This window comes from Cololabis saira, chromosome 6 (assembly GCF_033807715.1).
Source record: "Cololabis saira isolate AMF1-May2022 chromosome 6, fColSai1.1, whole genome shotgun sequence".
In the NCBI taxonomy this organism is placed as follows: Eukaryota; Metazoa; Chordata; class Actinopteri; order Beloniformes; family Belonidae; genus Cololabis; species Cololabis saira.
The window spans coordinates 20,600,048-20,613,171 of NC_084592.1; the positions used below are offsets into that span (position 1 = coordinate 20,600,048).

Sequence of the window (13,124 nt, forward strand, 5' to 3'; positions counted from 1 at the left end):
ATCTCAATGGCAAACACAATGAAACGTTGAGAACACAGAAGAATTTCAATGGTTTTTCTTCCCGTGTAAGTATTAAAAGAAAAATTGATTGGCAGTGTGTGAAAAAGGCTGTAAACCAGCAAGATCGGAACATCGCACCACAACCAAAATCTTTTTTTTTTTTTAAATATTCCAGCATCAATGTTGGTGTATAAAGGAGAACAGTTGCATCACATTGGAGAATTGAAGCCACAGGAGGAGGCCCAGGGATGTTGGATGCATTTTAATGTGCACTTGTTCAGACACAGTGTAGAGAACGTTGTATATCTGGGCGTCAGCCGGATTGGTCCGTCCAACACGGCTGGCGTGGTCGGCTCAGGGACGACAGAGATGCCCGGCCAGGCAGCCAGCTCCGGTTGCTAGGAGCCCGAGCATGGTGAGGACTTGTCCTGGCGCTGGCATGACTTGACTTCAACCAGCCTCCGCTCGTAATGCCGGGACTATTTCAGAGCAGAGATCCAGAGGGATCACACTTTGTAACCTAAATCAACTGCTGAGCCAGTCGTCAATCCGTACCAGCAGGTCAGTGAGGAGCCTGAAGACACACTCCCTCCAAACTCTTCTACTGGCATACGTAGGTGTGGGAAGGATGTCATCATTGTGCAACTACGTGCCACTTAACGCAGTAATTTATACTACATATATATGAAGTTGTCTAACTTTGTAGATTTAAGAGCTCACATACTTTGCTCCTAATTAATATTATCAATGAACATGGTTTTCTTTTTCTTGTGAAAATGAGAAAGTATTTCATTTCATGTGCGTGATAGATGTCTGTGTCCCTTGCAGCCAAGCAGTCACTAATGCGTGTTAACATCCTCGCGTGACATAAATATTGAAAACATATCAGTTTACTTCATTTTTGGGTCTTTGCAATCATTTAAAGCATAATAATATAAACAAGCTAAATGTCAGATTCTTTAAAAGTGCTACAAGTAGATTAAGTGATGTCAAATTTCTGCACATTTGTTGTTTTTTGTGGCTGATAAATTGCTCATTCTGTGTCAGATACTAATATATTCACTGTAGTTTAACTCAAAAAAACATTTTTTTTTTTGGAACAGGTTGCAACAGTGGATCATTATGTTCAGTGTATCGATTTGGCAAAGGTTTTATGTCAGATGCTTTTCCTGACAACCCTGCCCTTTTATCCAGACGTGGGACCGGCACTATGACAACACTGGCTTGTGGCTCCTTAGTCCCTCGGTGAGTTAAGTAATCGAAGAAAATCGCATGAAGCCGCGGATTGATCCTTCAACTGTGTGCGGCCGACTCAACCCACTACGCCCACGACAGTCCACATTCACTGCAGTTTCATTTAAGCCCTCGCAATTACTTGCTTAATTGTGTTTGTATTGTTTATTGAACTCATCATGAATCCTAAGCCTGCTTTATAACAGACACAAAGGGAAGTCAGCAATGACTTCCTTGTCCTAAGATCCACACTTGCAGACAAAGATCACATTGAGTTCTCTCAAACAACTAATTCTGATTTGCATCAGTGCCTAAAGCTGGGAGGTATAATATCACAGCCTTCATAAATTATTCACAAGCTAGTAGTGATATTGCTTTGGGAGGATAGAATGACTGACTCATGGTAATCAGTTGTGTTACTCCAGCAGTATTGGACATCCAAACTGTTGTATTAAACCTGGCTTTGGTACATGCTACTTTGAACTGTAAAGCTATCATGTTAGATTTCATATATTAGTATAAGGTGCTTTGACTCCCATTTTGTGTATGTTGTGTGCAAAGTGAATAAAATGACCATTGCTTAGTTTATACTGGCATAATGGTCAGATGTGTAACGGGACTCTCACTAAAACCACAGCACAACGTCAAACGGCAACAGCTGTCACTTCGCTGCTCTCTCACACAGGAACGGCTCAATACGCACCCAGCGACCCACGTATTTAATGCGACACAAATGCTATTCATTCCCTACAGGTTTGGCAGAGTGGTAAATGACTGATGCCACACAGGTGGGCTTTCTTTGGTCTAGACTGCACGAGGTAACGCTTCCAAGATTGCACATTAAAAATAGAAGAGCTTTATGGGAAATGCTAGACTTGTGATAATGAGTGACATTGGAAAGGGACTCTGTGTTTGCAGATGGATTTGTGATAAGGTACTTACTGTGCAGGAAAACAAAAGACAAAGAAAAGTCAATGGCCATTAAAGCCTTTGTATTTGCCCATGTTCACATGCTGAGCCTTATTCCCAAAGTCACCAAAGGCCGTTTTAAACTGCAGTGACATCAGTTTGAAGTTGGCTATTTGATGACTTTTTATAGTACAGTGGATATTAAAAATAAGTATACACCCCCTGATGAAATGGCAGATTTTTAAAATATAAAAGACATAAATAATAGCAATAAATGCCAGACTTGATACATCTCTAATGCTACATTACAAAAAAACTGCAAAAATCGAAGAATAGAAAACCTACAACAGCTTGATTGCATAAATCTGGACACGTCTCCCAACTAATACAAGAAACACCCTTTGCTCTTATTACAGAACCCCCCCCCCCCATTTTTAATACGTCTCTATTAACCATCTAGACGGGGAGTTTTATCCTACTCCTCTTGCCAAAACCTTCAATTTTCAAGAAATTGCAAGGACTCTTTTTAGGTCATGAAAGGTTTTTGACGGGACAGAGGTCTGGGCTCTGATTGGACCATTCTAAGACTTTGATTTTGCTTTTGTGAAGCCATGTCTTGGTTGACTTTGATGTGTGCTTTGAGTCATTGTCACAATGGGATGTGGAATTCCTCTTCATTTTCAGCTTTTTTGACAAAGCACAGAAGATGTTGTGCCAAAACATTTCAGGAGCCGTTCATTTTCTCACGGATCTTGACAAGCACCCCAGGCACCTGCCAAGAAGCAGGGCAAATAAGCAAATGCTTGTCAACAAGCACTTGGGAAGCAGTCCCAAATCATAATACAACCCTCACCATGCTTTATTGTATGCACGATATTCCTTGGATGATGCTCTATATTGGCTTTGCTCCCAACGCAGCTTTTCTAATTGAGGCCATACGTTTTTTTGTCTTGTCAGAGTTTAACACATTTTCCCACATTGGTTGGTATGAATGAGTGAAGCTTTTGGCATAATTCAAACAGGCTTACATTTTTTACATTTCATTTTTTTTGTAAGAAACTGCTTCCAACTTGCCACCTTACTTGAGAACACAGGAGATGGTAGGCATGCATGGAGTGACGAGAACAGAAAATCCTGTGGTCTATGGTACATTCAGTATATTCTTTTATATCCCTTTCCTGAGCAGCACCTTTTAACAAATTAGTCTCACAGTTTCATTTGCAACTCTTTGTAGGCAATGGCTCTCAACAGAATGCAAACTCAAGCAAATACTACAGTGACAGCTGATTTTTATCTGGTTTTAATCAGAATCACTTTAACTGATAGCAGGTCAACACCTTGTGACTGGTTACTGTAACTCTGAGGACAATTAAAACCACCATAATTCAAGGGTTTGCAGACTTACGTAACAGGGTCTCGTACATTGTTTTTGTTTTATCCTTAAAATGCCCCTAATTATTCAAAAAAGTTTTTTTCCCAGATTGATTTTGTTTGCAGGAAGATCGTCACAACTCTGCCATTTCTGATATGTTTGTAAGGGGTGCGGCTTTTATATCAACTGTATATGGTGCATTGTGTGGCCAAAAACATGATTGGAATAATTGACTGCGTTTACATGCAGTCAATAACCCTTTTAAAACCAGAATATTAGCAATAACCCGGTTTTGCACGGCCATGTAAACAACAATAACCCCTTTGAATAACCCGAATTTGCTCATATTCAGTTTTTTAAAAACCCCAATATGACCCCTGGGTTACTCCTTTTAAAACCTGAATATTCGTTCATATAAACGCTAAGGGATATCCCGAGCAAACGGAACATGAATTTGTTTTCTGCGCATGCTCTTCTCCGCGCGTCGCTGGTTTGATCCTGATATCCCAAATGATTAATTACCATGTATACAGGGATAACCCTGTTTGCTCACGCATGTAAACGGAATATTCCGAATGTTTCAGTAACCGGAATATTAGCAATAACCCGAATTTTGACTGCATGTAAACGTAGTCATTGAGTTGATCCAAAACAGTACTGTCAAATTTAAAAGCAGCACAGTGATTCCTTCCCACCTCCGTGTAAACCACACGTTAACTTGTAAGCTTTAAAGGAATTACGGAAAATAAGCATACAACAATTAAAAAACAAAAAAAAACAAAGCAAGATCGCTGTCAAGGGGTGATGGAGTTATTCCTCACCTATGATGCCACTGTCTTTGCTCTCAAGTGTGGAGCTGGGGCTGGTGATTGTCCCACAGGGGCTGGAGCGGCTGAGCGGGGGACGGCTGGCTGTGCTGTTGAGGGTGGAGCAGGGACTGTCGGTGCTGGGAGACGCGGTGCTGCTGGTCAGGGTGGAGCAGGGACTGATACCTTGGCTGGTCAGAGAGCACTGAGGAAGGAAGATCAAGAGCAGTGTTACGGTACACCGCCAAATAACCTGAGGAACTAAAAAGGTATCATAGAAAAATGATAGCAAGTTTACATTTTCTGTCGCTGGAGTAGCAATGAAGAACTGAGGACGCAGGGCAGGAAGTAAGGGTTGCCATGAGGGACGAAAGAAAGGAAAATTCAGAAAATTCTGTTTAAAAAACAATTTGATTTATCTCCAGTGTTTATATGACTGGAATCATGTGGAAGCAGAGAGAGAAATTCCTTAATAAATAAACATGCATTTCACTTGTGAGCATGACACACAAGCTGAAGGGAAAATGCACTGTAAATTTCACAAGACTTAAAAATTACACACTCTTACCCATATGTTTGAAAGAGGCTAAATAAGCCTGGGGAGGCTTTCAAAAGGGAAGAAGACTCTACTTTGTTACGACACAATGGATACCTTTCAAATGTCATCAAGCCTGCCTGATGACCATAAAACAGCTGAATCACTGTTTGAAATAACTGACAACCGTAGAAATGCAAATTTAAGCTTTTTGTCCCATTTCATCATTTTCCATCAACACAATACACTGTTGCTCATCATTGACCTATTGTGAGAGCCAAACCACTTCACACTGCCCTGATTGTCACTCAGCTGCTTCTTCTATATTCTGCCTCATCCACTTCAAGTACAAATAACAATTGAGCTTATTTACCAAAGCGCAACTGTTTTAGCAGATCCCGACACAAACTTTATGGACACAACTACACCTGTGTCTATAATGTACAGAGGTGGGTAGAGGAGCCAAAAATTGTACTCAAGTAAAAGTACTGTTACTTCAGAATAATATGACTCAAGTAGAAGTAAAAAGTAGTCATCCAAATAATTACTTGAGTAAAAGTAAAAAAGTACTTGGTGAAAAAACTACTCAAGTACTGAGTAACTGTTGAGTAACGTCTGATTTATTTTTTTTAACACAACCATTCTAACAAATGGTACAAAATAATCATCTTCAGGCAAATTAAGTCAATAAACTTAATTTAAATTAATACTAAGCACAATTAAATTAAGCACAAGTACACAATTTCAAGCCTTTGTACTTTTCTTTTTTAACCAGGCAGAACTAGAACAAGCCCATGAACTCATAGAAACTCTATGGTGTGTGTGTTTGAGTATTTTACCCAAAGAAGACCCAAAAAGAACTAAAAGTACAAAATTTCCCAAAACTTACTCAAGTAAATGTAACGGAGTAAATGTAACTCGTTACTACCCACCTCTGATAATGTACCACAAGAATGAATGAAAATCATTATGTTCCTGCAATTTTCCAATCCATAAGCAAGGCTGTTATTATACAATATCTAATGTTTCAATTAAAAAGGCTGTGTATTGTCTTAAACAAACCAAGCTACCATGTTTGGGTTTTTTTGGCGGTTTTTGCAACTTTTCATTCTTGTTTATTCTTAAAGCATTAAAACCAAAGCCTCTTGGGGTAATTACAGCATGTGTGTATTGATCAAAGTCTAATATGTCAGCTGTTCTTCTGACACGGGGATCTTTCTTCAGCTCAAAACGCCACTGCATTATCATTTGTGTATTCGAAAAACCTTTGGAGAACTGGGACTCATCTATCCTTTCAGATATTCCGACGTGCTTTTTTAGGTCCATATGTTTACACAAGACATGCCGAAAGAACAGCTGCACCTTGATAAACAACTTGTGGAATGATAATATAACTGTGGCAGTCTCTCTCTTCAGTCCCCTCCTCTTTTAAAGGGGGATCGCAGGAAGAGCGCAGAACCTTAGTGACATTTAATAATTAGCTCTGAAGCATTACTAAAAACACGTAGAGTTAAAGATATGTTTCCTCTATACTGCTGTTTTACAACAAGAAACAAATATGTAAAATAAAAAGAAAACTAATAAGACTCCCATACTGTCCATCACTTTCATGAGTTCTGAATTCATGAGTTGTGAAGCGTTCAGTCACGTTCCCAGAAGTGCCAGTTCAATGTCAAAACATGTCCAAGACATAAGATGGACGGGGAGAGCAAAGCATGCTGGTTTCTGCGCTTCACACAGCCCCAGCTTAATTAGCAGAGTCAAACAAACTGAGGCACAGACCTAACATAACTCTATTTCTGGACCTGGTCTCAAATGCTCTTGTTACATTCTCAAGACTCCCTGGAATAGCAGTCAAGTTACTGGGAGACTAACACACGACAGCAAAGAGCTTGCACAGATAGAAAACCACATGCAACCAATTTAGAATGTGCAGTGTCTTTCTTCTGTGCACATTTAGTAGTACAAAGCGAATAGTCTAACAGTTACTGATGCTTGAACTGCCAAATTAACAAAAATATGTAATAGAGGTACAGCTGTTTTGGCAGTGATACACATTTTTCTGTTTAACAATTTTTGCAGCTTCAGTCTTTGTGGTAATGGTTGTTTCTAGATTGGTGTGTTTAGTTAAAAAGATTGACCCAGTGATGGAAAATATACTTAATCACAAAATCTCATGACCAACTGACATCATTTCAGGAATCCAATGACTGGCACAGAGGTTGGTCTCAGCAAGAACAAGCCAGCTGAAACCACTGATTCAGACGGACTAATCGGAGCAGAGTGATCCTTAGAGAAGGAACGCAGTCAGAAAGTCCTCGTCTTTTGGTGTCAGACATGGTTACCTCCAAGGGAATGCTCAAAAATGCTCTTGCATGCAAAGAAACTCCTGTTACGTATATTGCACCTGAACTTCAAAGAAGAACTTCAAAGTGGGGGGGGTGGAGTTCATCTGCAGAGAATAAAGCCTAAGGATGTCCAAGAGTGTCCAGCAGGCGCCGGGACCGTTTCCTTCTCAGGATTCAGGTAAGGAATTGTGTCCCCACAAGTGTGTAGCTCGCTCAACAATGTCAGCTGATGCTTGTGATGACATCTGTGAGGCCAAGCCTAAAGCACAATGACCTGGTGTCAAGAGGAGCAGAAAGAGGCTATTTCTCTTCGAGAAAAACATCCAGGATAGACGTCCAGCTGTTTGACAAATCGATAGCCTGCAGAAGAAAAGGAAAATGCTACCACGAGTCTTATTGTATGATGTCATGCTAACGGTGAAATATCTGGTGGGATCGATGTTTGGGGTTGCTTCTAGGCTAAGGGGGTGGTTTCATTTACAATTCTACCCCAAAACTCTGTCATGAATAAAGAAAGTGATGAAAATGTCCTCCAATAGCGACTTCTAGAAACAATCCAGGTACAATTTTTTGATGATCAGCGCATTTTCAGGTACAATGGGGGACAATGTCCAAAGGCAAAAGTGATGACAACGTGGCTTGGATCGTGGCATTAAAACTTTAGATCTGGTAACTCCTGAGATCTTAATCCGATCGAGAACCTGTGACCAGTCAGCTAAATGGGGGATTCACAGCAGAAACAGCAGAAAATGACATATTGTGATCAACAAAAGTGCATTATACAGCGAGAATGGATCAGTCGGGATGGGGTCCAGGAATTGTGATATCCTGCATGCCAGAGCAATTTGCAGAAGTTGTGAAGGAAAACAGTCAGCGCTGTAAGTATTTACTATTTGAATAAATCGTATGCATTTACCAAGAAAAGCTTTTCAACAAAATGCATGAAATGCTTGCAAATGTTTTTCAGAATATCAAATACACATGAAAAATATATGTAAAGAACACTGATGCAGCAAAGTTTACCAAAACCTAAATTTGTATCACTGACAAAACTTTTGGCCATGACTATACACACATTATAAACTTGTCCATAATGAGAGGCAAAAAATACATAAAAAAAATAATCAAGTAGCGACAAAATAATCCATCCTACACTGTGATAACTCTCCTCTCCTCTAATCAGCTCTTCTGTCTCTCTGTCTGTGTACTGCAGCAGCTGCTGCCGGCTGAGGGGGAGAGTTGGAGGGGAGGGATATAATGAAATACCTTCTTTTCATTCTTGTCATCCATAGGTATGCGTGCCGTACCCGGGATCCCTTCTCCCAGCAAAAAGCCCAGCCTTGTCATCAGTTCCTGAGTGGCAGGAGAGGAGGAGCCTGGTTGTTGCTCTGCTTGTAGCTCTAGAGACAAGAGAGAAAAAGAAGGAGAGAAAAGCTTAACATTTGCGAGGAAGAGCTCCCTCTCTCCACTGGATGGCTCACGCAGGGCCACACTACCTGCCCTGCCCTCCTCAGCGCTGCTTTGAAATGCTACGCCGCTCTGTCGCTAGCAGCTGCTGATGTGCTGCAGACCCATAGAGGGCGAGGAAAGAGAAGAGAGAGGGAGAGAGCATGGAGGGGGCTGGGGCTCGACGATGTGTGTGCGTGTGTTTGTGTGAGGGGGTCTCAAAGTCTGAATACATGTGTACGTCTGACATTGTTAAAGCAGCGACAGTGTGCGTCTCCTGCAACATGCCTTGAGTGCCGATTCCAGGGGCTTTCTGGGTGTTTGCAGCTCTCACTCATAAAGCTTCTGAATATCAATGAGTGGACACAGGCTTTCTCCTCTTCAGCTTCAACTAACTGTACTCCTCACTCTCGAGTCTCCATATCAACAGAGACAACTCATCTATTTCCTGTCACATACATGCTGCCTATTTTACTTTATATGAAAAAAGTAGCATGCAAATATAGATGCAATATGAATGTCACAATTCAGTGAAGTGAAAGCATTATCTCAAAGCAGGCAGACAGTTGGATGATGGGATGAGACGCATAGAGAGAGTAAGGTACAAAAGCTTATTATACAGCTCTGTGTCAGCGCCCTCTCCTCCTCTCTTTCATTTTCTCCTTTAGCCTCTGTCTTCCACAGTTATTAATAATGTTGACGGTAAATCTGATTAAATACAAACAAGTCCAAACGCACTGTGTGCTGCCAAGCTCCACTGGAATCAGAAATCAAGCCACCAAACATGAGCATGTCTTTGGAAAGCAAATAGACGAAGAGCGAAGTAATAATGTCTTTTCCTTTGAAGTTATTTTTACACTCCTACTGTAAGTAGGGTTGGGCAATATATTAAATGACTCAGGGTTTTTGAATGAAAAATGTCTAAACTGCAAATTCAGAACTTAAACCAAATTATTTGTCTGTAGTAAATGACAAAACACAACATATGTGAGTTTAATGTGGAACAACAAACTTAAACAGAAGCTGACAGTCGGTGATGACAAAACGAACGAAGAAAAGCTGGAATAGGAGACGAGTTAGTTCTATAAAATTGAGTAAGTTGTTGCGAGATCTGACGAGGCGACAGCAAATTAAAGTGCTTGCAGAATCCGAAGGGAAAACTTGCAGTGGGATAAAACGTCTCTTCAGCTGCCTCACTTTTTCGCATCACTCAGTATACCAAGAGGGCACCGGTGGGAGGACATCACAAACGTATTTCACATCAGTAAAGAATATGAACAAATGAAATACTGTGAAAGAGAGGAAATCTAAACGATCAAAGCACATATAGATCCACATGGTAAACAATAACATGTCAAAAGCAAAACATTATGCTTAAAATTAATCTGAGATTCTTCAAAGTAGGCTCTCTGATGAGAGCTTTGGAAACTCCTGCAGTCTGGTGCATGAGAGAACACGACAGATGAAAGTACGCCACGTCCAACCTGGCAATGACGCTGCCAGAGAGGGACTATAATACAGATATTCTCTTAAAAGGGAAAAATAAAGTACTCTCTCCCCATCCTTGTTTGATGAGGTCCCTTTCGTCAGAATGATCTCACTTCTATTGTATATTATATTCTACTTTCATTAAATTTTGTCTCAGGAAGAGGATCCAGTGTAAAAATTATTTCATTCTTTTATTCTACTTTCATAGCAGGATTTGATTTTTAAGATGTCTCTTTAAAAAAATGTTAAATGCAAGACTGGGAAATAATCTGTAATTCAAATTGGTTGAGAGCTTTTGGTGAGCCAAAACAATATACATGACAATACCCTTTATTCTGCAAATATCTAAGAATTACTTTTAATTAAGTTGACATTCTTTCAAACAACTGATGGGAAGACTCAATAACGCTGAAAGTAATCACTTTTTGAAACATTAATCCATTAGTGACTATTTTAGTACTGAAAAGTAGCAGAGGTTTTCTTTATTTAAACTTTCAAAGCACACCAAATGATTGTATAACTAATTTAGAAACACTCAGTGTTCCTGAATTTCCATAAAAAAGTAATAGTCGTTACCAGATTGCAGAAAACTGCTGCTGCTATCATGCTGGTGCCGCTATCACAACAGCAATTTATCAAAGCCCCTGTATAAAACTGAGTTACGAATAACTGGCTGGTACATAAGTTCTGGCCAACATTCTGCCACAAAGAGCTAACTGCATTAGACAAGATATATGTAAGTAATAGCAGACATGCACACATCTGTAACCTGAGGCTGTGCATTTGTATTACTATCTGAGACAGCAGCCTTCTGTGTTGCATGGTTTCTGTTGTTTATATTGTCATAGCCTGAAGGACAGTTGCACCGCCTTACCCCTTTAATTTTGAAAAACCAAAATATTCAGAATGCCTGAATAGACATGTTGCAATAATTCCACTAGCCTTGAGACTTTCTACTAAATAAACAGAATAATTTGTCAATATATTTAGTTATATAGTTATACAGTAGATATGTGTTAAATTAATGGATGCAATAGCTGCACATTTTTTCTTCTATACTGTAGATACATTGAAGAAGAGACTCATCTTTCTTTAAATAAATCTCTCCCCTCTCATTTAAATGCTTCAGATAAGCTTTTTAAGAGCACTGGTGCGAAAGACAGTCCAGCAACCGGAATAAAGTTAACAATTATTTTCCAATCAAGTTATACTAGATAAGTCTTCACCTAACAATGTCATCAGGTAAAAGGAAATTGCATTCAAGCGTGATTTCAGTTCAGTCTGATAGTCCAACTCCAATCAGGTGTCATTAATATTCAGAGGTGGTGTTGGCCCAATAATTAGAATTAAAGTATTCAGTTACATACATAAGCTACATGAATGTTAAGTGGGCACCTACAGAATGGAAATTAGTCTTCAAAAGGAACAACTTACGCATCACACATTTATCACTACTACAAAGTAGGTGACTGGGAAAAGTCTCATTTGTAACTATGAGTGTCATTGGCAGTTTTTAGTTTATAACCTAAAGACACTGTTCACAACTATCCAGACCAAGATAGTGAGAATGGAACATACTTTTATGCTGATCTCTTGTGAAAAATCATTGAAACATCAACAACAACTAAAATTAAGGTGAAATCAAATTTGCACTACATTTTGCTATTTGAAAGTTACAAAACTTCTATTGTGTTTTAATGGAAGTGGCATGATATATTGTTTTAAAACAGTGGAAAGCAGCAACAGCTTAGAGTTAACACAATGCTCTTCGTCATAAAATACAAGAGCTAGGACACTTCTGCACAACTTCTCATTTACCTGTAAACAAACAGGTGGTTCAGGCACTTTGCTTCCTACCACTTTACACAATTTCTACACTATATGCATTCATGACAAAGGTTTCCCAAATCCTTTAACAGTGGAAAGCTAGGATGAGGTGACGATTACTTAGTAGCCCTAAAAAGAGAAGGCACTGGCCAGACTGAGTGTCAATACATATAATCAGAGTTTAACATGCTATACACATACAAATCAATAAAGTTATTGCATGACTAGTGTTTACAGGTAGCAATCACAAGAAGTAGAAGTGTTCCCTAGTAGAATCTGGTTGAAGAAGTGCATATACATGATACAAATTATCCAAAAACATCATCCGCTAGAGTGCTACATAATGGGAATTGGTAACAATTGATGATGCATCTGCTATTTCATATCTCATATGAGCATATCTTAACCATGCCTCCCTCTCATTCAGTTCAAAGATGCCAGAACCCACTCAGAAAAGATGAGGTAGGGAAGTCAATGAGAAATAGGATTAGACTCTGGTGTGCTGACTCCACCGCAAACAGAATGTCTATAAATGATCATTTCAATACTACACCGACTACTAATACAGTTATGATTGGAAAATATGAACATTTTGTGAGGAAAATTGATATAAATGATAATCTGAATGTTGTGCAGGTGTTCCTACATTTTTTTTTGTTTGTTTGTAAGGAACGCGTAGCATTGCTACTAGTGTTAAAGTTATTCTAAACCTGCCGTCTGTTACTGAGTCTTGACAAGACCACAAGATATGTGTAAAGTACTTGACATGAATGCATCAGAAAGAGAGGCCTTAGCAAGCCAGAACTCAGGCTCAAGGACTGCACTGATAACGTCTGCAGTCCGTGTCCGGTCTGGAACCACACGCAGCTAAACACAAAAACCCTTCACTTTACAAGGACGTTCACTTTTCCACGTTCAAGCAGTTGCAATCAATCCACACTGATATTTGTGATTTGTTTAGCCTATTTAAATGCAAGTTAAATAATGACACCACGTGTTTTGTTTTGAATTATCAACCATTTATCATTCATTATTCATTGTTAATAGCTCTGGAACAACAGGGTAATGACGTGTTACAGCACAGTGGATAAGCCTGGAACAAGTTCATTGTCCCGTATGCGTAACTCCTGAATATGACAACCAAATGAATCAAAACAGAT

General features: G+C 39.5%; 1 protein-coding gene across 5 annotated transcripts in view; it reads right to left on the reverse strand.

The window, feature by feature from the left end:
• The window catches only part of tanc1b (tetratricopeptide repeat, ankyrin repeat and coiled-coil containing 1b), a 115,456-nt gene that overhangs the window by 39,696 nt on the left and 62,636 nt on the right, over positions 1 to 13,124 (reverse strand). For 3 of the 5 annotated variants that reach the window (XM_061723599.1, XM_061723597.1, XM_061723601.1), the window contains 3 exons: positions 8,470 to 8,603; positions 4,619 to 4,648; positions 4,336 to 4,525 (listed from right to left, as the gene is read on the reverse strand). In XM_061723599.1, the coding sequence (XP_061579583.1) occupies positions 4,336 to 4,525; positions 4,619 to 4,648; positions 8,470 to 8,603 (354 nt within the window). The remainder of the gene's footprint in view (positions 1 to 4,335; positions 4,526 to 4,618; positions 4,649 to 8,469; positions 8,604 to 13,124) is intronic. The other 2 variants (XM_061723600.1, XM_061723598.1) reach the window with 1 other exon arrangement.